Source organism: Phodopus roborovskii, unplaced genomic scaffold (genome assembly GCF_943737965.1).
Source record: "Phodopus roborovskii unplaced genomic scaffold, PHOROB, whole genome shotgun sequence".
Classification (NCBI taxonomy): Eukaryota; Metazoa; Chordata; class Mammalia; order Rodentia; family Cricetidae; genus Phodopus; species Phodopus roborovskii.
The window spans coordinates 1-27,690 of record NW_026125970.1 but is presented as its reverse complement, the minus strand read 5'-3'; the positions used below and the strand labels follow the sequence as shown (position 1 = coordinate 27,690).

The 27,690-nt window shown below is 40.7% G+C and overlaps 1 protein-coding gene across 1 annotated transcript; it reads left to right on the top strand.

Moving 5' to 3' along the window:
* Positions 1-549: 549 nt before the first annotated feature.
* Positions 550-24,145, top strand: LOC127218192 (carbonic anhydrase 5B, mitochondrial-like; the record flags this gene model as incomplete). The annotated part of the gene is made up of 3 exons (XM_051179220.1): positions 550-735; positions 20,910-21,107; positions 24,034-24,145. Coding segments are annotated over exons 1-3 (446 nt in total), but the record flags the coding sequence as incomplete, so codon positions are not given.
* Positions 24,146-27,690: the final 3,545 nt, after the last annotated feature.

Genomic DNA, 27,690 nt, shown 5'->3' with positions numbered 1-27,690 from the left:
TCTGGCAAGAGTTACAGCTTATACTTAAACTTAGATTTCAAAACTACCCAGAACTGTTTTGTCAGGATGTATCTGCTGTTGTTGTTTTTTAAAAGCAAGCCAGAAACAGGTTTTGTTGTTGTTGTTGTTTTGTTTTGCTTTGCTTTAATTTAGGCTGCCTGCAAGGGCCATTAGTCATTGAATTCTTCTTACATGTAAATACCATACTGGGTAAATAATTAGGAATCAAGGGAATAAATTTTCTTTTAATTTTAAGAAACTGTAGGTACCACAAACAGTCTTTATGTGTACGAAGAAGAATCTTTTCTCTGGGCCTCTAGTGTTTGCCAACTCTGAGAGAATGGCCAAACTCATGAGTCAGTCCTCTGAACCCTGCATGCCACCAGAGCACTCAGTTAGAAAAACAAGAGTGAATACAAACTGTTGACTCTCATTCGCCCCACCCCCACATCAGGGTGTGAACTGGCCTTCCCAATGTCCTCTCTGAGGTTCCCTGGGCTTTTAATTCCCTGTGGTATATAACTTTCCTTCCTCTCTCCCCCTCCAGGATTTAGGCTCCCTTGAGGTTTTTGGCCACTGCTGGAAACTCCAAGGTAAAGATGATGGTGATGATGAGAGGAATTCTGCAAGCATCTCCATGGACATTGCTGTGGAGAAGTTTCCAGGTTCCGAGGTCTATGCCAGTGAGGTCCTGTAGTCTCTACACCTGCACTTACAGAACCCGGAACCGAGCCTGTGAGTACATCAATCCTTTAGGAGAGTGAAAAGGTTGGTTGCTAGTTATCTGTACAAACTTTAATGTGGGATTATACACTTTAATGACTGTGAACATGCCGGGCTGTAGTAGTGCATGCCTTTGATCCCAGCACTTGGGAGAAAGAGGCAAGCAGATCTCTGTGAGTTTGAGGCCAGCCTGGTCTACAGAATGAGTTCCAGGACAGCCAATGGTACACAGAGAGACCCTGTCTCAAGAACAAAACAAAACCTGTGAACATGACTGTAAAAACAGTAGACATGGAAAGTCCTTTTAGACCTGTTTTAGCATGCTCAAAGATGTCATGCTGAAAGTGGACTATAGCTATGAAAACTTTGAAATGTCTTGAAGTCTGATATCTTATTGCTTCTTTTGACTAAGGTTGATGCACAGACTGCAAACTGTTGCAATTGATCTTACATTTATAGAATTTGCATGTTAAGTTTTACAAGTGGGTTACTGTCTTCATGCTCTGAAGTCAATCTAGCCAACCAGCTTACAAGTGTGTGCTGTGCTGTAAACATGTGAGATCAAATGAGGCAGCAGATGGTATTCTTTCAATGCCCCATTGCTCCCTTAGAGACACAAGTTATTGTTCACATCATGTTGTTACAGGGATTCTCCACCCTGGCATAGGTACAGGGCTGTGGGGGAATCATGTTTACTTCCTCGATCCCAGTTGAAGCTCCCCTCCCCAGTTGTAAGTACCAAAAGTATCTCTAAATATTTCCCAATGAGTTCTAGGGAACAAAACTGTTCCCTGGATAAGAACCACTGAGATGAGGAAAAAGAATGTCTCTATGGGCAGATGAAGTAGCTAAGTGTAGCACTAAAAAAAAAAAAAAAAAAAAAAAAAAAAAAAAATTCCACTCAGAAAAAAACAAAGCCTCCCACAGACTTTTGAATGTTGTTCTGTATGTAGATCTAGGTTTCCCGATAACACCACACATATATAATTTAAAAGATGGGTAAAAAAGAAAATGCTTGCTAATGATGGTGTTAGTTTAGCTTAAGGCCAGTGTTCTTAAACTGCCCCTATCTGAACTGTAAGTTTCCTTACTTGCCTTTAGCACTGGGTGTCTTCTTATTAAAAGAAATTGGCCTGAGTCATAAGAAATTTCTGGTTGCTGGGTGTGGCTTCCTACAAGCATGCCCACATCCTATCCAGACTGGCTTGCTGTGAATTTTGGTACTTTGTGGTCTAAGGCCTAATATGGAAAAAATTAGTCATATTGCTCCTCCTACTAAAGTTTTCCTCTTTTAGGTTTTAGCAGAAGATTGAAAGTTAAACATCTAAAATCTTGTCGGCTGTGTCTTTAGGACAGTTTGGTTTAGTCACTAGTGGCAGAGGTCAACTTCTCTTGATTAATCTATCAAATATTAAGACAAGTTCTTATTTCTAAGTTGGTGGGAAAAATAGGGCACAGTTTCCAAGTTATATGCCAAGTTGGCTCTTAGCATATAACACCTTTTTTCAAGCAGAAAATTATGGCCTTTGTTGCATCAGTGAGCATATTTCCTCTTCTGCCAGCCCATCCTTCCACTGCTTAGTTGTAAAGACAATACTCATTGTTTTTGACAGTTAAATTGCCCAACACAAGGCCAGCTGCTCTGAGACAAGAACTTTTTGGTTGTCAGAGGTTAGAAATTCATTTCTGGTCACTCCTTTAATATTGTGATCATTCTTTTTAAAAAAGATGTATTCACTTTATTTTGTGTGTTTTGCATGCATATATGTCTGTGCTACATGCATTTTGGGAGTGACTTTGGAGGTCAGAAGAAGGACTCAGATCTGCTGGAACCAGAGTCACAGATGGTTGTGAACCACCATAAGGGTGCTGGGAACCAACTCAGGTCCTCTGCAAGAGTACCATGTGCTCTTAATCCCTGAGCCACCTCTCAAGACCCCATCAGGATCATTCTTATCTTCATCGTCTGTCCTCAACATAGGTTCAGTGTTTGTTTCAGGTGTTCACATCTGACCATTTTATGGATTATTTGTTTGTCTGGTCTTATATGTCCCCCGGTAGCCTTGAAATCTTGATTATATTCCTGCTTTAATCACTGGGAGTGCAAATATTCTACACCTGGCTTCAAATCTGACCATTTTAAGGGACTGTAAAGCAGAAGGAGGGATAAAGGAAGTAGGAGATTGTGGCAGATTCAGAAGCACTGTGCTCATTGTCTTCTACTTTTTTTTTTCTGTTCAGTAATCATGGGCTGTCTATTCAAATTACTGTTTGCTGTTTTCCCAAGATTAACTCTCTCAAGGACTTAATAAGCTACATGCCAATTATCAGAGATGAAAATTTAAATTCAGTTTCACTCAGAGTACCATTTAGCCTAATTGTTACATTAAAAAAAAATAGGCATAAGATCTTAAAACGTAGGAAAATGAATTTGATGACTCAGTAATTTTTAATTTAATGAAAGGTATAAAGAAGATAATGGAGAATAAAAGTGACACAGATTTATTATTACATTAATGATGCTTAATGTTTTTGATCTTCCTACAATTATTTGTTTTCTTAAGACAGGGTTTCATGTAGACTAGGCTGGCCTCAAAATTGCTTTGTAGCTGAGGCTGCCCTTAGACCTCTGATTCTCCTGTCTCCATTTCTTTAGTGCTGGAATTACAGCTGTACATTACCACATCTGGCTTTTTTTTTAATAAGGAAGATAAACATTGTGATTATTGAACTGCACTGTATAAGATACAGCCACTAAAAACACAATATGAAACTACAAAGATTAAAATAAATAAAAAAGGAAAATGGAAGGAATGTAGTCACTGGTCTCATGTGTTTAAATGTGAGTGTAAATCCATTAATATTTTTTAACCATATGTGCCTAACAGCTACTACACTAGACGTTTCCATCTTCATGATTCCTATATGAAAGTTTTACAACATTGTTTTATTATTCCCCATTTAATTGTGAAGAACACAAAGTCTGGACAACAATAACATTTATGAAGCTTGCTTAGGGGGCTGGAGAGACTGCTCAGCAAAGAAGAACTCTTGCTGCTTTTGCAGATAACTTAGTACCTATGTTGGGTAACTCACACTCCAGTTCCAGAGAACCTCACATCCTCTTCTGGGCTACACACACACACACACACACACACACACACACACACACACACACACACACACACACACACCATACATGTCAGACACGACTCTCCTTTAAAAAGTTCATACCTATACTTGGGTATGTCTTAATGTCTTATTCTTTACTTTTTTTTCTGTACTTAAAAACCTATGTCAAACCAGGAGTAGTGGTACATACATTTAATACCAGCACTTGGGAGGCAGAAGCATCAAATCTCTAGAAGTTCAAGGCCAGGCTGGTATACATAATGAGAGTTCTGGGATAGCCAGGGCCTCCTAATGAGGCCTTGGCTCGAGAAAAAAAAATAATAATTGATGTTTAAAATGACTTTCAGTGAACTTCAGTTCTGTTAAAAATTTTTGTGTAGCTGGGCATGGTAGATGACAGCCAACACTGTTGTAATCCCAGCAGCAACAAACAAACATAATTAAATAGACAAAAATAAATTAATGAACACATTTAAGACTTTTTTTACATTTTCTTTTTATTATTTATATTTGCATGTGCATGTATATGCATGCCACATGTGTGGGTGCCCTCTGAAGCCAAAAGGGAATCATATCTGATAGAGCTGGAGTTACAGGAGATTCTGAATTGCCAAATGTTGGTACCAAGAACCATACTTAAGTCCTCTGTAAGAAAAGCAAGTGTGCTTAACTATAGAGCCATTTCTCCAGCCCATTTAAAGTTATTTTAAAAGTTTGGCATAATGGCTCACACTGTCATTTTAACACAAGTATTATGGACCCAGGCCAACCTGAGTTACATAGTGAGACCCATATTCAGGGGGGCCTGAGTCAGTCCCATGCTGGCTTCCCAGCTATCAGTCTGGTGGCCCATTAGCTCCTCCTTGTTCAGGTCAGCTGTCTCTATGAGTTTCTGCCGCCTGGTCTTGTCCTCTCCATCTGCATCTGGGTTCTAGTTCGACTCGGTGTTATGCATGGGTGTTTGCTCCGGTTTCCAACAGGTATTAGATGAGGGCTCCATGGATAAGTTAGTTGTTGATCTCACTGTCCGGGAAGGGCATTTATGGTAGCCTTTCCACGGATGCTCAAATTGTTAGTTGGCAGAAGTCTTGTAGTTCTCTAGAACTTTCTTTGTGTTCAATTTTATCTTCAAACCAATATTGGCTCCCTCTTTTATGTTCTCTCCCTCTCCCTCCCTCCCTCCCTCCCTCTTTCCCTCTCTCTCTCTCTCTCTCTCTCTCTCTCTCTCTCTCTCTCTCTCTCTCTCTCTCTCTCTCTCTCTCTCTCTCTCGTCTTCTATTCCTAACCAGGCTCAATCTTCCTAGTCGCACGTGTTTTCCTTTCCTCCCCCTCGCTTTCTCCTACTTCTCTCTCCATTCACTGCCCCCCCCACTTCCCCTGAGCTCTGGGGGACCTGTCCCTTACCAGTTCTGTGAGGGACTTTATATGAATCACTTAGAATACACCTTGTAACCTAGTTCCTCTGGTGGTATGAATTACAGGCTGGTGATCCTTTGCTCTAGGTCTAAAATCCATATATGAGTGCGTACATACTATGTTCCTCTTTTTGTGACTGGGTTACCTCATTCAGGATGGTTTCTTCAAGTGCCATCCACTTGCCTGCGAATTTCAAGATACCATTATTTTTTCTGCAGAGTAGTATTCCATTGTGTAGATGTGCCACATCTTCACTATCCATTCTTCAATTGAGGGGCATCTAGGTTGCTTCCAGGTTCTTGCTATTACAAATAGTGCTGCTATGAACACAGTTGAACAGATGTCTTTGTTGCATGGATGTGAATCCTTTGGGTATATGCCTAAGAGGGGGATTGCTGGGTCCTGTGGTAAACTAATTCCCATTTACCTGAGGAACCGCCATACTGATCTCCAAAATGGCTGTACAAGTTTGCACTCCCACCAGCGGTGGAGGAGTCTTCCTCTTTCTCCACATCCTCTCCAACATAAGCCATCACTGGTGTTTCTAATTTTAGCCATTCTGGCAGGGGTAAGATGGTATCTCAAAGTAGTTTTGATTTGCCTTTCCCTGATAGCTAAGGATGTTGAGCACTTTCAAGTGTCTTTCAGCCTTTTTGATTTCCTCTGTTGAGAATTCTTTCTTCAGTTCTGTACCCCATTTTTTTCATAGGGTTATTTGGTGTTTTGTTGACTAGTTTCTTGAGTTCTTTTTATATTTTGGAGATCAGGCCTTTGTCAGATATAGGATTGGTGAAAATCTTTTCCCAGTCTGTGGGCTGCCAATTTGTCTTGTCCACTGTGTCCTTTGCCTTACAGAAGCTTATAAGTTTGAAGAGGTCCCATTTATTAATTGTTGCTCTCAGTGTCTGTGCCCCTGGAGTTATGTTCAGGAAGCGGTCACCTATATTAATTTGTTCAAGGGTACCTCCTACTTTCTCTTCTAAGACATTCAATGTGGCTGGATTGAGGTTGAGGTCTTCGATCCCTTTGGACTTGAGTTTTGTGCATGGCGACAGACATGGGTCTATCTGCAGTCTTCTACACACCCTCATCCAATTGTGCCAGCACCATTTGTTGAAGATGCTGTCTTCACCCCATTGTATAATTTTAGCTGTTTTGTCGAAAATCAGGTGTTCATAGGTGTGTGGGTTAATATCAGGATTTTCAATTCGATTCCATTGGTCTACCTGTCTATTTTTTTGCCAATACCAGGCTGTTTTCAGAACTATAGCTCTGTAGTAGAGCTTAAAGTCAGGAATGGTGATGTCTCCTGAAGTTCTTTTATTGTATAGGGTTGTTTTGGCTATCCTGGGTCTTTTGTTTTTCCATATAAAGTTGATTATTATCCTTTCAAGGTCAGTGAAGAATTGTGGTGGGATTTTAATGTGGATTGCATTGAATCTGTAGATTGCTTTTTGGCAAGATTGCCATTTTTACTATGTATATCCTACCTATCCAAGAGCATGGGAGATCTTTCCATTTTCTTGTATCTTCTTTAATTTCTTTCTTTAGAGCCACAAAGTTCTTATTATATAGGTCTTTTACTTGTTTGGTAAGTGTTACCCAAAGATACTTTATGTTGCTTTTTGGCTATTGTAAAGGGTGATATTTCTCTCTCTGTCTCTTTGTCATCTAAAAAAAGTAGGGCTACTGATTTTTTTGAGTTTATCTTGTATCCTGCTAGTTTCCTGAAGGTGTTTTTTCAGCTGTAGGAGTTCCCTGGGTCGCTTATGTAAACTATCATATCATCAGCAAATGGGGACAGTTTGACTTCTTCCTTTCCAATTTGGATCCCCTTGATCTCCTTTTGTTGTCTTATAGCTTTAGCTAGAACTTCCACTATGATATGGAAGAGATATGGAGAGAGAGGGCATCCTTGTCTTGTTCCTGATTTTAGAGGAATTGGCTTAAGTTTCTCTGCATTCAGTTTGATGTTGGCAGTTGGTTTGGTGTGTATTGCTTTTATTTTGTTCCTGTTATCCCTGATCTTTCCAGGACCTTTATCATGAAAGGGTGTTGAATTTTGTGGAAGGCTTTTTCAGCATCTAGGGAGATAATCATATGGTTTCTCTTTTTCAGTTTGTTTATATGGTAGATCACGTTGATAGATTTTCATATGTTAAACCATCCCTGCAATCCAGGGATGAAACCTACTGGGTCATGGTGGATGCTTTCTCTGATGTATTCTTGAATTCGGTTTGCCGGTATTTTACTGAGTATTTTTGCATCAATGTTCATCAGTGATATTGGTCTGTAGTTTTCTTTCTTAGTTGTGTCATTGTGAGGCTTGGGTGCCAAGGTTATTGTGGCCTCATAAAAAGAGTTTATCAATGAACATTCTATTTACATTTTGTGGAACAGTTTGAGGAGTAATGGTATTAGTTCTTCCTTGAATGTCTGGTAGAATTCTGCATTGAATCCATCTGGCCCTGGACTTTTTTGGTTGGAAGGCTTTCGATGACTGCTTCTATTTCATTGCGGGTTATAGGTCTATTTAAGTTGTTTGTCTGTTCTTGATTTAATTTTGGTAAGTGATGGTTATCCAGAAATTTGTCCATTTCCTTTGAATTTTCAATTTTTGTGGAATACAGGTTTTCAAAGTATGACCTGAAAATTGTCTGGATTTCCTCTGTGTGTGTTGTTATGTTCCCCTTTTCGTTTCTGATTTTGTTAATTTGCATGTTCTCTCTGTGCTTTTTCGTTAATTTGGATAAAGGTTTGTCTATCTTGTTGATTTCCTCAAAAAACCAACTCTTCGTTGCATTGACTTTTTGTATTGTTTTCCTAGTTTCTATTTTGTTGTTTTCAGCCCTCAAGTTGATTATATCCTGATGTCTACTCCTACGGGGTGAGTTTGCTTCTCTCTCTTCTAAGGCTTCCAGTTGTGCTGTTAATTCTCTTATGTGACTATCCTCTGTTTTCTTCATATGGGCACTTAGTGCAATGAACTTCCCTCGTAGCACTGCTTTCAAGGTATCCCATAAGTTCGGGTATGTTGTGTCCTCATTCTTGTTGAATATTAGAAAGTCCTTATTTTTTTTTTTTTTATTTCTTCTTTGACCCAGGTGTGGTGCAATTGCACATTGTTCAGTTTCCATGAGTTTGCAGGTTTTCTGCTATTTGTGTTGTTGTTGAATTCCAATTTTAAAGCATGGTGGTCCGATAAGATACAGGGGACTATTCCTATGCTCTTGTATCTGTTGAGGTTTGTTATACCACCTATTATGTGGTCGATTTTAGAGAAGGTTCCATGTGGAGTAGAGAAGAAGGTATATTCTTTTTTCTTTGGACGGAATGTTCTATAGATGTCTGTTAACCCCAGTTGAGACATAACTTCTGTTAGTTCTTTTGTTTCTTTGTTGAGTTTCTGATTTGTGATTCTGTCTAGTGTTGAGAGTGGTGTATTGAAGTCTCCCACTATAAGTGAGTGAGGTTTTATATGAGCTTTGAGTTTTAGTAGCGTTTCTTTTACGAATGTGGGTGCCTTTGTATTAGGGGCATAGATTTTCAGAACTGAGACTTTGTGTTGATGGATTTCTCCTGTGCTGAATACGAAATGGCCATCTTCATCTCTATTTATTAATTTTGGTTTGAAGTCTAACTTGTTAGATATTAGGATAGCCATGCCTGCTTGCATCTTGGTTCCATTTGATTGGAAAATTTTTTCCCAACCCTTTACCTTGAGGTAATGTCTATCTTTGAAGTTTAGATGTGTTTCTTGTATGCAGCAGAAGGATGGATTCTGCCTTCATATCCATTCTGTTAGCCTGTGTCTTTTTATAGGTGAGTTAAGACCATTAATGTTGAGGGTGAGTAAGGACCATTGATTGTTGATGCTTGTTTGTTTTAGGTTTGTTGTTGGCAGTGGTATTGTGAATATATTTGTTCTGCTTTACCCTTGGTTTCTGGTGTAGTTAGATTATCTGTTGCCTACATTTTTGTGGGCATAGTTACCTTGGGTTGGAGTTTTCCTTCCAATACTTTCTGCAGGGCTGGATTTGTAGATACGTATTGGGAAAATCTGGTTTTGTCATTAAATATCTTGTTTTCTCCACCTATAGTGATTGAGAGTTTTTCTGGGTATAGTAGCCTAGGCTGGCATCCGTGTTCTCTTAATACTTGTATAACATCTATCTAGGACCTTTTGGCCTTGAGGGTTTCCATGGAGAAGTCAGGTGTAATTTTGATAAGTCTCCTTTATAGGTTACCTGTCCTCATTCCTTCGCTGCTCCTAATATTCTTTCTTTATTCTGTATGCTAGGTGTTTTGATTATTATATTTTGAGGGCTCTTTTTTCATTGGTCCAGCCTATTTGGGGTTCGGTATGCTTCTTGTACTTTCATGGGCATGTCCTTCAGATTTGGAAACTTTTCCTCGATGATTTTGTTGAATATGTTTTTGGCACCTTTGAGCTGGGCTTCCTCACCTTCCTCTATGCCTATTATTCTTAGGTTTGGCCTTTTCATGGTGTCTCACATTTGCTGGATGTTTTGTGTTAAGGATTTGTTGGATTTATGATTTTCTTTAGTCGATGAATCTATTTTTTCTAGTTTATCTTCTGTGCCTGAGATTCTCTCTTCCATCTCTTGAATTCTGTTGGTTATGCTTGTGTCTGTAGTTCCCAGTTTTTTGCCCAGTTTTTCTATTTCCAGCATTCCTTCGGTTTGTGTTGCCTTTATTTTCTCTATTTCAGTTTTCAAGTCTTGAACCATTTCCTTCACCTGCTTAATTGTTTTTTCTTGGCTTTCTGTACTTTCTTTACTTTCCTTAAGGAATTTGTTCATTTCTTCCACTTTTTTGTTTGTTTTTTCCTCCATTTCTTTAAGGGATTTTCTCACATCTTCTTTGAGGGCCTCTATCGTTTTTATTATGGTAAATTTTAAGTTGTTCCCTTCTGCTTCCTCTGCTTTGTTGTGTTCTGTTCTAGTTGGGATAGATTCCCTAGATTCTGGTGGTGTCATGCTTGTCTTTCTGTTGTTAGGTGTTTTCTTGTATTGCCTTCTTCCCATAGCTTCTTCCAGTAGGTGTTGGTGGGGTCTCCCCCTCTCTCTATTGTACTTCCCCGATGGGCTTATGTGGGTCAGAGATTCAATATCTGTAGCTCTGGGTGGTCCAAGCTCTGTAGGAGGTCTCTCCACAGACAGGGATCCAGGGATGGGGTCAGGGATGAGGATCCAGTAGAAGATGCCTGTAGAAACTCACAGTGATCCCACAGAGATAGGTGGTTCTCTGGGAGGGGCCCGGGACTCCAGCAGAGGACTGGAGGCAGGGTCAGAGACCAAGCAGGTGGAAATTACGGGTGGTCCCACGTGGATAGGCCGGTCTCCTATGTTCAGAGTTGCTTCAAGAAGTCCCCGAAGTAGGGTGGACTGTTGGCTCCACTCTCTGTCCCAGTGCTCAACCAGAGTGGTGGGGCTGTGGGCAGGGTAGGGTACAGGGTAGTGGGGGCAGGCTCGCGGTGGGGATGGGTGGGGGTTTATCAGAGCTCCAAGGGTGCTCTCCATGGGGACAGGACACAGGAGCAGCGGGATCAGGGCCAACCCACGGACTGCTATCAATAATTTTTAACTTCCTTCCCCATGTTTTCATTTTTCAAATACTCTGGGTTTCTTGCATTTTTCCAACTGCTATCAAGCCTTGCTTCAGGAGGCTGCAGCATCTTGTGCCAGGACTGCTTTCTTTCTGGTTGATGACCGCAATATTCCCCTACCCCCTTAAAATTTTATTTTAATATTTGAGATCATAATATAATTATATTATTTCTTCTTCACCTCTTCCCTCCAAACACTTCCATATATTCATCCTTGCTACTTTTCAAATGCATGGCCATATGTATATTCCTAAATATGTAAGTACAACCTATTCAGTCTGTATTATGTTAATTGTATGTATGTTTTCAGGGCTGACCATTTGGTATTTGATAATAACTTAGTGTGCTCTTTCCTGAGAGAGACAATTTCTCCCACTCTCAGGGTTCCTTAGTTGCCTGTATCTTTTTCTGGGGTTAGATCCTTGTGAACTTTTCCTGTGTCCACTATAGCACATCTGTTGTTGTCATCCTGGTTCAAGCCACAATAATTCCATCCATCAGAGTGCCACCTTCATGACCTTCATAATGCTATTTCTCTTATTCATCTGAGCCACAAATGTTGATTGAAAGCCAGGTTGGCTTGCAGAATAGTAGAAGGGACAGATAGTTAAGCATACAATTCTAACTACACCTGTGAATAAAGATTGGAAGGGGAAATTAATGTTGTGATTTTAAAAAATGTCTAGGTATTGTGGATCACATTTTTAATTCCAGCACTGGGGAAGCAGAGCAGATGGGTTGCTGTGAGTTTGAGGCCAGCCTGGTCTGTGGTACATAGTGAGTTCCATGATAGCCAGGGCTACATGATGAAACCCTGTTTTTAAAAAAAAAAAATGGGAGAATCCTACTATAGGAGAACTAGAGGAAACTTTAGTAAGAAGTGCAGGAACAATTAAGCAAAGCCCTAAAGGTCATGGGAGTCATTCCTTGAATTGAGTGAGGGGAAATTAGTTTTTGTAGAAGGAACAAAGGACCAAGGCATGAGTGTGCTTCTCGTGCTTCAAAGGCTGAAACAGGGATATTCTTAAGGCTAGAGAAATAGCTGACTGCAGTGAACTGAATATGTCTCCCTTAACTTGTGTGTGACATCCCAGTAATAATGCTAGGAGATGTGGCCTTGGGGAGGCAATGAGATGAAGAGGACTCTGCCCTTATGAATGGGATAAGTGCCCTTTTATGAAGACTGGAGTGAGATGGCACCAGGAATACAGCTGTCTACAAATCAGAAAGTAGCCTTCAGCAGATGCAAGATCTGCTGGTGCTTTCTGATGGGCTTTCCATCAGAACTATGAGGGAAAAAATGTATTTATTTTGTTTATTAGCTACCCATTCTATGATACTCTGTTATAGAAGCCCAAAGAAACTAAGACAGTTCCAAAGAACACCCTATATCAAAGCTAAACAAATAAGAGTTGAGACCAAATGTATGGTTAACATGGGATCTAAAAGTTTAAGGGGCTGAAGAGATGCATGTAGTACACAGCTATGAAGGCAAAACAACCATATGCATAAAAATAAAAAATAAATCTGTAGTGTTTGAATATGGCTCCCATAAACTTATGTTTCAATGCTTAGTACATAGGGAGTGGTGTTAGGAGGTGTGGCCTTGTTGGAGGAAGTGTGTCACTGTGGGGAGTGGGTGTTGAGTTCTCATAAGTTCAAGCTATGCCCAGTATGGCAGTCTCCTTCTGCTGCCTGCAGATCAAGATGTAGAACTCTCAACTCCTTCTCCAGCACTATGTCTTCTTGTATACTGCCATGTTTCCTGCCATGAGAATATGGACTAAACTTCTGAACTGTAAGCCAGCCCCAATTAAATGATTTCCTTTCTAACAGTTGCTGTGGCCATGGTATCTCTTCACAGCAACAGAAACCCTAAGACAACATCTTTAAAAAATTAAGTGGTGATGCTTATTAGCTACAAAATCTTTTATTATTATAATAAGTATTATTTGCAGTCCTGGGTATTGAACCTACATTATCATGCCTGGGAGATGAACACTCTACCACCATAGTAATTACAGATGCTTATGAACAATCTGACTCTACTAAGTTGAGCTGTGTTTGACACAAGCATTGCTATTTTATTTTCTATAAGAAATATGTAAAAATAAAACCTCTTAGAACACAACATAATCTTCCTGTTTCAAGGGAAAAAATAAGCAAGTACTAGTAAAAAAGAAGAAAGAAAGGAAGAGAAGAGAATAAAAATGTGAATGTATCTTTTGAAAAGCAAGCTGTTAGCCAAAAGCTGGCTAAGAGGACAGTGACCAAGACTTCCCACTCTCAGTGGTCTAGATTAGTAAAAGGCGAGGTGGATAGGATGAAATAATATCTGATGGAAGCTGAACTTGGAAAATGAAAGTTATCAGTTGTGTCTTGCACTATAATCGGAAAAGAGCACTTGAAGGAATAGGCCCAGCCTGGTTTTCTTGGGCTGGTGTTTGCTTGCATGGATGTGAAAATTTAGAGTTCCAATTTTCTGAATGAAATGTTGAACAATTAAAGATTAATGAGGGCATTATTTTAGGGACCCGATAACTAGCATTCCAGCTCTTCCATGATCTTTACAGGAGATGCTCACCTGTTGGCTTTGTATGTTTTTTGTTTTGATTTGGTTTTAGCTTTGGGTTTTTTTGAGACAGCCTTTCTCCATGTAACAGCTGCAGCTTTCCTGGCACTCACTCTGTAGACCAGGCTGGACTTGTTGGCTTTTAAACAGTATAACTTTTTAGGTTATTGTCCATAGTCTGAAGATGTCAGAGGTGCCAGATAGAAGGTTTCTTTGGGCCAGGAATCTCTGAAACCGACTAGGCTGTGAACCAAACTGTGAGTTCACATATAGCTTTTGGCTCTAGATGGAGGTTTCTCAATTCTGGTATTAGGGACATTTTGGCAAGATAATTCTTGCTTTGGGGAATCTGTCCATCCTGTATAGAGAAGGGTGTTTGTCAGCATCTCTGGAGTTTATCCAGTAGAGGGCGGTAGAACCCTATGCCAGTTTTGTCCTGTATCATCTGGAAATTGTCTAATGTCTGTTGGGGGCTGAATCTTTCCTAATGTTGAAAATAATTGGTCTGCACCCTCAGGAGGGCTCCATATCTGCCAGGACACTATTGATAAGATAAAATCAAGCAAAAAAAATGAAAGATAAAACTTGGAGAATTTTAGTTTGGGCAAGTACCAAAAGGAAGTGAAATATCCTCTCTGAGACAGGACTCTGTTTTGTGTTAATAGAAGGATGGAGATGATAGCAACATATATGAGAGATTTTTTCTTGTTAATAACACAGCTGTTTTAATGAAACCCTTAGAGTCAGTGGTGGGGCAAGATATATAGACCATTGCTGCTAACTTCTGTCCATTTATGCTGCCTCCTGCTTTTTTTAAAGGTTTTATTTCATTTTTATGTATATGTATGTAACTGTGCAGCAACTTTAATAGGCCAGAAGAGGGAGTTAGGTCTCTTGGAAAGGGAGTTTCATGTGGTTGTTGGCCCCCTGGTTTGTGTACTGGGACCCCAATTCAGCTAGTCTGGAAGAGTAGCAAGCACTCTTCACCAATAGGCCATCTCCACAGTCCCATGTTTCTTCTCCTTTTCTTGTTGGCCTTGATTCTGTCCATTCTTGGTGCTTCAATTTTGTTCCTTCTATTGAAATTATTTTTTCTAACTTTTATTGATACCTTGTGGATTTCACATCATGCATTCCAATCCCACCCATATCCCTTTCCCTCACATCCTCCCTCTGCCCTTGCAACCTCTGCCCTGCAATTAAACAACCCAAAATTTAAAAGGACAAACCCAAAACAAAACAAACAAAAGTTAAGAAAAAAAAAGAGAAGAATCATGGAAGCTGTAGTGTGGCCCATTGACTCACAGAGTTTACCCTTTAGTCCACTCATCTTTACTTGGAAGTGTCCATTGCCACAGTCATTGGCCTGGCTCAAGGCCTCTGATTTCTGCTACACCACCGATAATGGGCTCATACTGAGGCCTGCTTTTGTCCTGTGTTGTGGAGATCCTACTGTTTTAGATCTGTAGGTTCATCCACTTTATCTGCTCTAACAATTCATAGATGAGGCAGATGTTGATGTGGGCCAACTCATACCCTGTTTCTGGGCTTGGGTGGTAGCTGTAGTGGTCAGTCCACCAACTTTCCCTTATTGTCCCTATCCAGACAGGCTATCCAGCACTATCCAGGCTAGTTCATCCAATGCAGCCTGCATCAAGAGCAGAGAAAATAGATTTTGCCAGGTGGTGGTGGTGTACACTTTTAATCCCCACACTAGAGAAGCAGAGGCAGATAGATCTTTGTGAATTCGAGGAACTCTACAGAGTGAGGTTCAGGACAGCCAGGACTGTTACACAGAGAAACCCTGTCTTAAAAACAAAAACAGAAAACCCCAAAAAAATATTTTTTTAAAAAAAATATGATATATCCTGATTACTATTTCCCCTCCCTCTACTCCTCCTAGTTCTTCTCTACCTCCCCTTGATCCAGGTCCACCCCCTTTCTGTCTCTTTAGAAAACAAACAGACTTCTACTATTATTATTATTTCTTTTTATGTTTTAATTAGGGTCTTTCTATATAGTCCTGGCTATTCTGGAACTCACTATATAGACCTATGTAGCCTAGCTTCTAAGGAATAATATATAATGTAATATATAGATAAAAGAAAAACTAACTTGTTGGAATAGGACAAAACAAATAGAAAGAAAGGAGCCCAAGGAAAGGCACAAGAAAAAGATATAGATGTATTGACCCACTTGTTCACACACTCAAGAATTCCATAAAAACACTAAACAGTAAGCCATAATACATACATAAAGAACCTGTAGGGTTGTAAGGGAGAAAAAAATTTAAAAATACATAAATAGAAAATAAGACCAGCAATGGTGGTGGAAGCCTTCAATCTCAGCACTCCAGAGGCAGAAGCAAGTGCTTAAGGCCAGACTGGTCTATGGAGCAAGTTCAAGGACAGCCAGGGCAACACAGAAAAACCTACTCAATCATATATGGATTTTAGACATAGAGCAAAGGATTACCAGCCTATTATTCACACCACCAGAGAAAGTAGGATACAAGGAGGATTCTAAAAGATTCGTACAATGTCCCTCATAAGGGGAAAGGGACAAGATCTCCAGAGCATATGGGGAGTGGGGGGGGCAGTGATTGGAGAAGGAACTAGGAGAAAGAGAAGGGGAGGAGAGGAAAGCACGTGGGACTAGGAAGATTGAGAGATTGAGTCAGGGGAGGAATAGATGAGAGGAGAGAGAGAGAGAGCGAGAGAGAGAGAGAGAGAGAGAGAGAGAGAGAGAACATAAAAGAGGGAACCATTATAGGTTTGAAGAGAAAACTGAACCTAGAGAAATGTCCAGAGACCTACAAGACTGATCCCAGCTAACAATTTGAGCAACAGTGGAATGCCCTTCACTGATAGTGAGATCGACAACTAACTTATCCACCATCATGGAGCTCTCATCTAGTAGCTGAGCAAACACCCATAACTAAACACTGAGTCGAACTGGAATCCAGATGCAGAGAGGGAGGACAAGACCAGGTTGCAGAAACACATAGAGACAGCTGACCTGAACAAGGAGGAGCTAATGGGCCACCAGACTGATAGCTAGGAATCCAGCATTGGACTGATTCAGGCCCCCTGAACATGGGTCCCAGTTAGCAGGCCTAAGCAGTCTAAGGGACCTCTGACAGTGGAACCAGGGTGTATCCCTGGTTCACAATAGGACTTTGGGAACACATTCCCCATGGAGGGATACTCCCTTAAAATAGAGGCAGTAGGGAAGGCCTAGGCCCTACTCCAAATGATTTGACAGATTTAGATGACCCCTCCTGGGACGCATCACCCTACATGTGGAGTGGGGGGTGGGAGGGGAGGGTAGTGGTGGGGGCATGTGAGGGTATGAGAAAGGGAAAGGAGGGAGGAAGGGAGAGGAGCCATTATAGGTTTAAGAGAAAAACTGACTCTAGAGAAATGTCCATAAACCTACAAGACTGACCCCAGCTAACAATTTGAGCAACAGTGGAAAGGCTACCATAAATGCCCTTCCCTGACAATGAGATTGATGTCTAACTTATCCACCATCATAGAGCCCTCATCTAGTAGCTGAAACACTGAACTGAACTGGAATCCAGATGCAGAGAGGGAGGACAAGACCAGGCTACAGAAACACAAAGAGACAGCTGACCTGAACAAGGAGGAGCTAATGGACCCCCAGACTGATAGCATGGGACTGACTAAGACCCCCAAACATGGGTCTCAGTTAAAAGGCCTGAGCAGTCTAAGGGACCTCTGACAGTGGAACCAGGATGTATCCCTGGTGTCCCCATGGAGGGATACTCCCTTAACCTAGAGACAGGAGAGAAGTCCTAGTCCTTACTTCAAATGACTTGACAGATTTAAATGGCCCATCCTGGAAGTCGTCACCCTATATGTGGAGTGGGGGGATGGGAGGGGAGGGTGGTCGGGGGACATGAGAGGGTGGGAGAGAAGGAAAGAGGGAGGGAGAGAGAGGGAACTGAGATTGATATATAAAAAAAAAGATAAAAAAATAAAAAAACAAACAAGCAAAAAAGGAGTTTAAAAAAGGGACCTTTAAAGATTCTGTTATTTTTTTTTATTGGCCAAGTACTGCTGGGCATTCAGCCTACCCTTAAGAGTAGTTTGTTTCTCAGTAAGACTTCCTTGGAGAAAACTAAATTTTCATTTGCAAGTGGTTATCAATTGGGGATATTGCTGGGTTAGGGATGGGGGCATGTGTTCACTTTTCTTTTTACCTCTATGACCCCATCTGGTGCAGACCTGTGAAGACCCTGGGCATGTCTATGAATTCATATGCGCTTTGACCATGTTGTTTCTGTGGTGTACTCTATCCTTTCTGGGTTTTTCCACAGAGTTCCTTGAGCCCTGAGGAAGGATTTGATGAACACATCCCATTTAGGGATGAATGATCTAAGGCCTCTCACTCCTTGCATGTTGTCTGGCTGTGCATCTCTGTATTTGTTCTCATCTACTATAGGAGGAAGCTTCTCTGATGATGGTTTAACAGGGGACTCATCCATGAGTAGAGCAGAATGTTATTAGGAATCATTTTATTGCTATGTTATTCAGTAGAACTGTAGTATTCAGTTTCAGACTGGGTCCCTGGGCTATCTAGTCTTAGATTCTTGTTCACCCAAGGAGCATCACGTATGACTTTCATCTTGTGGAATGGGCCTTAACTCAGATATTGGTTGGTTACTCCCATAAGCTTTGTGCCACCATTGCACTGACATATCTTTTAGGCAGGACACTATTGTAGATCAAAGATTTTATTGCTAGGCTGGTGTTCAGGTTTCTGTTTTGATAGCATGCCGAGTACTTTCCTGAATCAAAGATGCTAGAACATAGGGGTGAAGACTCTATGTAGGCACCAGCTCAATATCTCCATGTTCAATGAGTTGTATAGGTGTTGTCTTCAACATTAGGGCCTTGTCATCAGTTTTTGGAGAGTACCTATAATCTTAGCAACAGCCTGGGTTGTCTGGAGGATTCCCATGAGACCCCTTGACCAACAATTCAATTAGATGTAATCCATTCCAAGTACTGGAAGCTTCATTAAATCCCGTTTGTATGTGTATATATTTTAGGAAGCTTCTACTGTATTAGGTTTCCAATACATTTGTAAGGAGTATGGTTTTTCTGCCCACCGCTGGTCTGGTCCTGCCACTGCACCAGCCCCAAATAACACACTGAGACTCTGTATTTGATACAATGCTATTGGCCTGGTACTAGTTTCTTATCGGCTAGCTCTGTCTTAAGTATTAACCCATTTCTGCTGATCTATGTATTTTCATGTAGTCTTACTGGGAGCCGGCTGCCATACTGCTTTCTCCAGACTCTCCATGCTGACTCCTCCTTACTCCTTCCTCTTTCCTCCTTGTCTCTTAGTCCCTCCCACCTTCCTTTCCTATTGGCCAACAGTGCTTTATTCATTAACCAGTATGAGAAACATATATACAGAATGACATCTCCCATCATACATTACCCTTCAAATGGCTCTTAATTTTTGCTATCTCTCCCCATATTTCCTCCCTCATCTCCCTTTTCCCTCCCCCTCTCCACTTTATCCTCCTGTTCTAGCCACCCCCATTCATCCATAACTATCTATCCTATTTCCTTTTCCTAGGGAGTTCTGTCTCACTCCCCTCCCCGTAGTCGCTTACTCTGTGGCTCTATGGATTATAGTTTGGTTATTATTGGCTTAATAGCTAATATCCACATATAAGCAAATACATACCATTTTTGTCTTTCTGAGTATGGATTATTTCACTCAGGATGATTTTTTTCTAGTTCTAGTTGCCTTCAAATTTCCTGATGACATTGTTTTTAACATCTGAGTTATACTCCATTGTGTAAATGTACCACATTTTCCTCATCCATTTTTCTGTTGAGGGGCACTTAGTTGTCTCCATTGTCTAGATACTATGAATAGAACAGCAATTGTCTCTTTGGTAGGATGAAGCATTTTGGGGTATATGCCCAGGAGTAGTAAACCTGGATCTTGAGGTGGATCAATTACCGTCTTCCAAGGAACCACCATGCTGATTTCCATAGTGGCTGTACAAGTTTGTACTCCCACCAGCAATGGATAAGTGTTCCCCTTTCTCCACATCCTCACCAGCATGAGCTTTCACTTGTGTTATTTATTTGAGCCATTCTGACTGGTGTTAGATGAAATCTCAGAGTCATTTTGATTTCTATTTCCCTGATGGCCATTGTGAATTCTGTTTAGATATATACCCCATTTTAATTGGGTCATTTGTTTTCTTGATATCTACATTCTTCATATATTTTGGATATTGGTCCTCTATCAGATGTGTAGTTGGTGAAAATGATTTTCCATTCTGTATGCTTTGTCTGAATGATGGTGTCCTTTGCTGTACAGAAGCTTCTCAGTTTCATTAGGTCCCATTTATTAATTGTTGATCTTAGTGCCTGTGTTAATGGTGTTTTGTTCAGAACATCTTTTCCTGTTCCAACACATTCAAGGCCATTCCCCACTTTCTCTTCTAAGCAGTTCACTGTATCTGGTTTTATGTTGAGGTCTTTGATACATTTGGAATTGAGTTTTGTGTAGGGTGATAAACATGGATCTATTTGGATTCTTTTACATGCAGCCATCCAGTTGGACAAGGCAGACCATCCCAAGTTGATAGGTGTGGGTTGTGTTCATTTTCAAGTTGCTTACCAGTTCGTTCTGTGTTGTCATCAGGAAGTCTGCTGATATTTATTGAGAGACCTGGGCTTGGCTCTCTGGAGGAGGGACTAGCACAAGCCAGACAAATTGTGTGGTATACCTTAAGAGATTGTGTCCATATTCCTGTGACAAACTGTGTACTTGAGGGACCTCAGCAATGCTGGTGTCTGTACAGGCCTTATAGGATAGCTGCTTAGTCCTCACAGTTGTTTGTAGAGGTTGACCTGGCATACACACTTATTCATCTTCTAGGCAGCAGGATATACTAGCCAACCAACTGAAAACTGACAATACTGAATTAAAGCTTGCTTTCCAACCATTCTAACTCTGTTCCCTTTGTTGAGATAAAGTCTGTTATTGAAAGTTCACTTGACCTTGTTTTTGAAACTGGTTTAGTTTGTTGGAGTTCAACAAATTACAATGAAACAAAAAGCAGCATTTGTGAAAACTGTTTCCACACTCTAATCCCCATGTATTTTGCTGATTCCACAGAATTGATGGCACTGGCTTCAAATCACATTAGCAGACAGGATGAAATGGGTTAGTTGACAGAATAAAGAGTCCCCTGCAAGGTGCTCTCTGGCCTGCCCTGATCTGTTTTACACAGTTAATTAAGGACCCAAACAGCTAATGTCTGAGACTGTGAGCTGCCTTTTCAGCTCTCTGGTTTCTTCCCAAATGGGATGGTCTTATGTGTGGTGCTAGATAGTGGTTGTTTTTTGCTAACTGCCCAGACTTGCTCTCTCCTAGTACCTCCACTCTGGGAGAATTTGGACCTTGTTCCTGCGGGTGATCGGCAGTCACCCATCAACATCCGATGGAGGGACAGTGTTTATGACCCTGGCTTAAAACCACTCACTATCTCTTATGACCCGGCCACCTGCCTCCACATCTGGAATAATGGGTACTCTTTCCTCGTGGAATTTGAAGATTCTACAGATAAGTCAGGTAAAAGCAAGATCCAGTTGTCATTTGTATAGTAAAGGGAACTATGTTATACCAAAATAGGACACATCAGGCAGTCTCTGTGGCACTAGTAACCTCTTTATTAACAGTGATGTGAAACTCTACTGCTTTTACATTTTGAATATATGTAAGATGTTTTTATGATCAGATGGTCCATCCAGTACAAGTGATTTACATATAAAGTCTATAACCAGCATAGAAGAGAATGTGTGCACTTTAACTTTGCCTAAAAATAATTTGTATGTATATATTCAAGATGTACAAATTTTCCTCTGCTTCCTGACTTTACATAAACCATTATATTAAATAGAAATAGTATTAATCACTTTTATCTTGTCAGATTGCAATATACCTGAAATGGGGTGAAAGTAATATTTCTGTGTGCTAGATTATGGTCTTAGCTAGTTAAGATGAGTCACATATTGAGAAATAAGAAACTTATATCATGCTAGTTTTGTTAAATAGTATCACTTAGTTTTGCAGGGTATGGTGACACATACCTTTAATTCCAGCATTTAGGAGGCAGAGACAGGTGAATTTCTGTGAATTCAAGGCCAGTCTGGTCTACAGAGTGAGGTCCAGGATAGCCAGGGCTGTACAGAGAAATCCCATCTCAAACAAAACATTGTGAATTTGATGATGTTCAATAATTATTACTTTGAAACAATTATTATTCAAAATAGTATAGCTAATGTAGTGATTCTCAACTACAAACACCTTCCTGCCATGGCTCCATTTCCTCCCCACAACCTTGTGACTGGGATTCTCAGGATACTTTGTAGACATTTTTAGGTATTTCAACTATTGGGGAAGGACAACACAAGTAGCATTTAGTGATTCAGGACCAGGGATGGTGCTAAAGGTCCTATAGTGTACAGAACAGCATTTATGAAGTTCATCAGGCCTTGGATACCATTAGGACTGATGTTGACAGTTCCTGAGCTCAAAGAAAATGGGTTTTTTTTTTTTTCGTGAGTCCATAACAGTGATGCTGAATAAGGTAAAAAAAAAAAAAAATGTATTATTTGAAAGCATGGGCATATTTAAGTGGTTTAGAAAGCTCAGATGTTTCTTTGTTTTATTTGCATTTCCTGTAATTCTGTGATGCTTAGCTATGGTGCCCTGGCCTCTTTGGCTCCTTGAACTGCAAACAGATCATTTTTCCAGTGGTCTCTCTCTCTGGTTATCTTCCTTCTAGCATCCTTCTCTGCTATCATTCAGTATTCAAACATGTCCTTTTGTACTAAAATGTCTCCACATATCCCATGCTCAGCTTTGTCCTGTGTGGGTGCATGTACATGTGTATTATATGTAGGTGTGTATAGTATATGCAGATGTGTGTACCCACGCATGTGCACGCAGAGGCCACAAAAAGATGTCACATGTCTTCCTCTATTGCTAGCCACCTTTATTCCCTTCAAACAGGGTATCTCACTGAACCCAAACTTTCATTTCGGCTAGACTGGCCCGCTATTATAATGTTGGGATCCTTTTTATCCCTTCTGATGCTGAGGTTACAAGCATGTGTGGCCATGCCCAGTTTTTTAATAGGTGCTGGGGATTAAAACCCATGTCCTAATGCTTGCACAGCAAGCCTTTTACCCACTGAGCCATCTTGCCACCCTGCTCTGACTGTTACTTAATAAGCCTCAAACTAAGAAAGAATTTGCTCCTGTTTCTTACAGGCTTGTGACCATTTTTCTCATACTTTCCCCAAAACTCTAGAGTCTGTTCCCATTTCAACTGGAAGCTCATGTCACCCCATGAGAAAGAATTCCAGGAAATTTGAAAACAACAAACTAAATCAGTGTTACTGTGTTAGAGCTCTACTGTTATCCCTATTGACCTAATGGGCAGACCTAGCTCTGGGTGCCTACCCACACACATTCACTCTCCCTAGTTGTGGTTGTCTACTCGCACACATTCACTATACCTAGCTGTAGATGCCTACCTGCACACATTCACTCTGGATATACTTGGAAGTCCCTTCAGAGCTCAGTCATAGCACAGTTCCTGGTAATCTTTCTTTTTGTCTTCAGATCCTAGGGTGTTGGTCAGCTTTGAAAGTCCTTAATAGTCTTCGCAGGTTGACAATTTATCATCTCTGTATTGGGTTGAGAATCTTAGGAATTTGTTCAATGGGTTTTCTTAGCCAAATGAGTTAAACCCAACAGCATTCAGAGTTAAATTGCTAAGATTTTGTTTTCTTTTCTTTGAGACTGGATCTCATGTAGCCAAGGTTAGCCTCTATCTCTCTGTGTAGCCAAGGATATCTTGAAATCCTGATCCTCCAGCCTCTCAAGTGCTGGTAGTGCATGTGTGTCACAACCTGTCTTCAGTAGCCTTTTTAAAATTTTTAGTCTCACTGGACGTTGGTGGTGCACCCTTTTAATTTAATCCCAGCACCCAGGAGACAGAGGCAGACAGATATCTGTGAGTTTGAGGCCAGCCTGGTCTACAGAGAGAGTTCTAGAAAGGCTCCAAAGCAATACAGAGAAACCCTGTCTTGAAAAAAAGAAAGAAAGAAATTTCTTTAGTCTCTTTTTCTTTTGAACTGTAGATGTAAGAAGTCCTGTTCTATACATTTGCATGGGTGGTCTCAGATGAGAAGCAAATAACTCATGTTTTCATCACGATAGATATTTAGGTGCTACAGACCTAGGTGACTGAAATCCCTCTGATCCTGTTTTCCTGAGTGAGGCAGTCTCTAGGAGTCAGTTATGCTGTTTTATTGGGATTTGTTTTTATAAACGTGCAAGAAAAATTATAGGGAAGCATATTTTTCACTTGCTCAGAAAGGACTAAAAGTGACAGCTCTTATATAGTGTTCTGTTATCATTTCCTATAGAATACCATCAACCTCTAATAAATCCCTAACTTTTGCTGTCTCTTTCATTTTTCCTTTCAGTGACTGGCTGCCTCTTAATTCCTGCTTTTTATTCATTATTATTTCTTCATCCTGTCTCAAAAAATCCACAGTACTACAATAGGGGCAAAAATAGAGCCTCTGAACATGAAAAGTAAAGAAAATAATAAAAGAAAACAATGATATGCTAGAAATGAAGAAAATCAAGGAATGGTTCTAGGGAGAAAATATACTTTATGAGTTTTGAAATATAATACAAAATGAAAATTCCCTAAGAAGTGCTGCTGCAAAGTATGTTGTATGATCTGGAATGAAGTTAAAGTAAAGTAAAGAATCCAGGGAAGTTATGTGACATAAAGTATCCTGCCAGATCTTATAGGATGCAGCTAAAGGAGTGTTTGGAGGGAAATTCATTGATGAAAAAGCCCATTACAGAAAAGAGCATTTTCCCATTGCTAAACTTAGTTTCCCACCCTAAGAAGCTGCACCAGAAGAAGAAATTAAATCCAAAGCAAGAAAGGACATGATAATGAGTGGAACAGAAATCAATGGAATGAAAAAGTGGTTCTTTGGAAGGAACAACACAACTGACATAGGTTCAGTTAGATGGGCCAAAAACAGAGAGAGAAGACATTATTAAAATGTGAACGACAAAAGAGGCAACACAGCTTACATTACAGAAAATTGCAGATTTAAAATAGAAGGTATCTGAGCATGCCACACCACTCTTTGGAGTATGGCTTTGTTATCTGGTTCCCCTGTTCTAGTTTTATTTCTGTTGCTGTGCTAGAGTACCCTGACAAAAAGCAACAGAGGGAAGAAAGGGCTTACTTTTTTTTCACTTACAGTTCCAGGTTCCACTCCATCACTGCACGGAAGTCAAGAACAAAGACAGTAATGCTTGGGTCTTTGCTTGCTGGTTCTCCCTGGCTAGCTTTCTCTATGCTCACACCATCCAGAACCAAGCTATGGTGCCAGCCATGGTGCCACTCACATTCAGAGTGGGTCTTACCACCTCAATTAAGAGTCAACATAATTCCCACAGATATTCCCACAGGCCAGCCTGACCTAGACAGTTCAACAACAACCGAGACTCCGTTCTCAAGTGATTCTTGGTTGTGACAAGTTGACTTTTAAAACTAACCATAAGCTGGCACGATGGTGCATAATTTTAGTACCAGCAGTTGGGTAGCAAGGGTGGGTGGACTCTGTGTGTTCAAGGTCAGTGTGGTCTACAGGGCAAGTTCCAGGAAAGTTGGGGCTACACAGAGAAACCTTGTCTCAAAAAAAGAAAACAAAAAAAAAAAAAAAATGAAAGAAAGAAAGAAAGAAAAGAAACGAAACCAAACAAAAATCTAACCATCATACCCCCTGCAAAGGACACACATGGTTACTGATCTTAATGAGAACATGTGGTGAATATGACAACATATGGGGGAGTCTAACAGTCTTTCTCAGACTATTAGTCCCTCAATCATGACACAGAGACTTATCATTAGTTACGAATGCTCAGCCTTGTTGTATGCTTGTCCCACTAGCTCATATAAATTAATTTAACCTGTTTCTCGTTATCTAGGTTTTGCTTCACAGCTTTTTACCTTTCTTTCATCCTGTGTGTCCTACTTTTCCTGCTTCTTCTGTGTCTGTCTTGCTGGTGGCTGCTTGGTTGCCTGGCCCTGAGCCCTCTCTTCCTCCCTCATTGTCTCTTCTCCCCAAGCCTAGATTCCTCCTACTACTTATTCTCTGCACCCACCAGCCCTGCCTATTCCTCTCCTGCCTAGCTACTGGCCATTTAGCTTCTTAGACCAATCAGATCCATTAGGTAGGCAAGGTGAAACAAATGCAGCACATCTTTACACAGGTAAACAAATGCAGCATAAACAAATGTAACACATCTTTCCATAGTTAAAATAATATTCCACAACAGGGAAGGGCACTACAATATCCCTGGGCTGACCTGAGTCATCATCAGCTTAATTAGCTTCTTTGAAATTCTTACTGGCATTCAGGAAGAGGAGAGGAGAGTCCCATGGTTCTAATGGTGCTGCCTACCCAGTTGTGCTTCACTATATACTTTTGTGGGCACCAGCAGATGGTGAATCCAGGAAGAACGCTTTCCAAAACCTTTCCAGTTCTCCTTCCCTAATTTGGTTCCACATTAATTTTTTAAAAAATGAATTATTTTTAGTAAACTTACAGAATGGTGTCCCCATTGGGACACTCTGGTTTTAGAATATTCCCATCATCGGTCCTGGTGGACAAGTCCATCCAGAGTCTGCCTGAGTCCTAGTCCCACCTCCACCCACGGGAGGGGTTAAGTGTGGGCGTGTTTCCAGCCTGCCTTCCAGGGTTCTGCTTGGAGCCTCCTGAAGCCTGGGGAATGCACACATGGGGAAACCCATCCTGGTGGTCTGCCCTATCCAGAGTCTGCTAGCATCCTGGTCCTGCCTTCACCCAGTAGAGGAGTCCACCTTCCAATGCCCTGCTTGGAGCCTCCTGACGACTGGGGATTGTGTGCGGGGGAGCCTGACCAGAGTCTGCCATCATCCTGGTCCCACCTCTATCCATGGGAGGAGTCCTGCCACCACACACTGGAAGAGAAGAGCCATCAGAGTATTGGACCTGCTTGTACCCACTGGAAGAGAACCTTGGTCCCATACCCACCAGGACAGGAAGAGGCCCCACTGGTACACACTGGAAGAAGGGAGGGTAGATTACAGTATAAGAACACAGTCAACAACAGAAAGATCAATATGATGCCATCAGAGTCTAGGGACTCCACACCAGCAAGACCTGAACATCCAAACACAGATGAAGCAACTGACAATGATAAAGACCCTCAAAGAGGTAATGAGAAAATCCCTTAAGGAAATGGAAAAAAAAACTAAACAAAACAAAATCAAGAAATACAGGTAAAGGCAAACCAAAAATTGTAAGAAAGAAACAATTCAAACAGTTCAAGGCTTGAAAGCTGAAATAGAGACAATTAAAGAAAAAGTCTGAGGGAATGCTGGATATAGAAAAGCTAGGCAAACAATCAGGAACTACAGATACAAGCATAACCAACCGAATACGAGAGATGGAAGAGAGAATCTTAGGCATTGAAAATACACTAGGAGAAATAGATTCATCGACCAAAGAAAATCTTAAGTTCAACAAATCCCGGATACAAAATATCCAGGAAATATGGGATAATGTGAAAAGGCCAAACCTTAGAATAATAGGTATAGAAGGTAAAGAAACCCAACTCAAAGGTACAGAAAATATATTCAACAAAATCATAGAAGAAAACTTGCCCAACATAAAGACATGCCAATGAAAGAACAAGAAGCTTACAGAACACCAAGTAGAGTGAACCACAAAAAAGTCCCCTCACCACATAATAATCAAAACACCAAACATACAGAATAAAGAAAGAATATTAAGAACAGCAAAGGAAAAAGGCCAAGTAACATATAAAGGCAAACCTATCAGAATTACACCTGACTTCTCCATGGAAACTCTAAAGGCCAGAAGGTCCTGGATAGATATTCTAAAAACACTAAGAGACCATGGATGCCAGCCCAGACTACTATAGCCAACAAAGCTTTCAATCACTGTAGATGGAGAAACCCAAGATAGTCCAAGACAAAACCAGATTTAAAAAATACACATCAACCAATCCAGCCTTACAGAAAGCTCTGGAAGGGAAACTCCTAT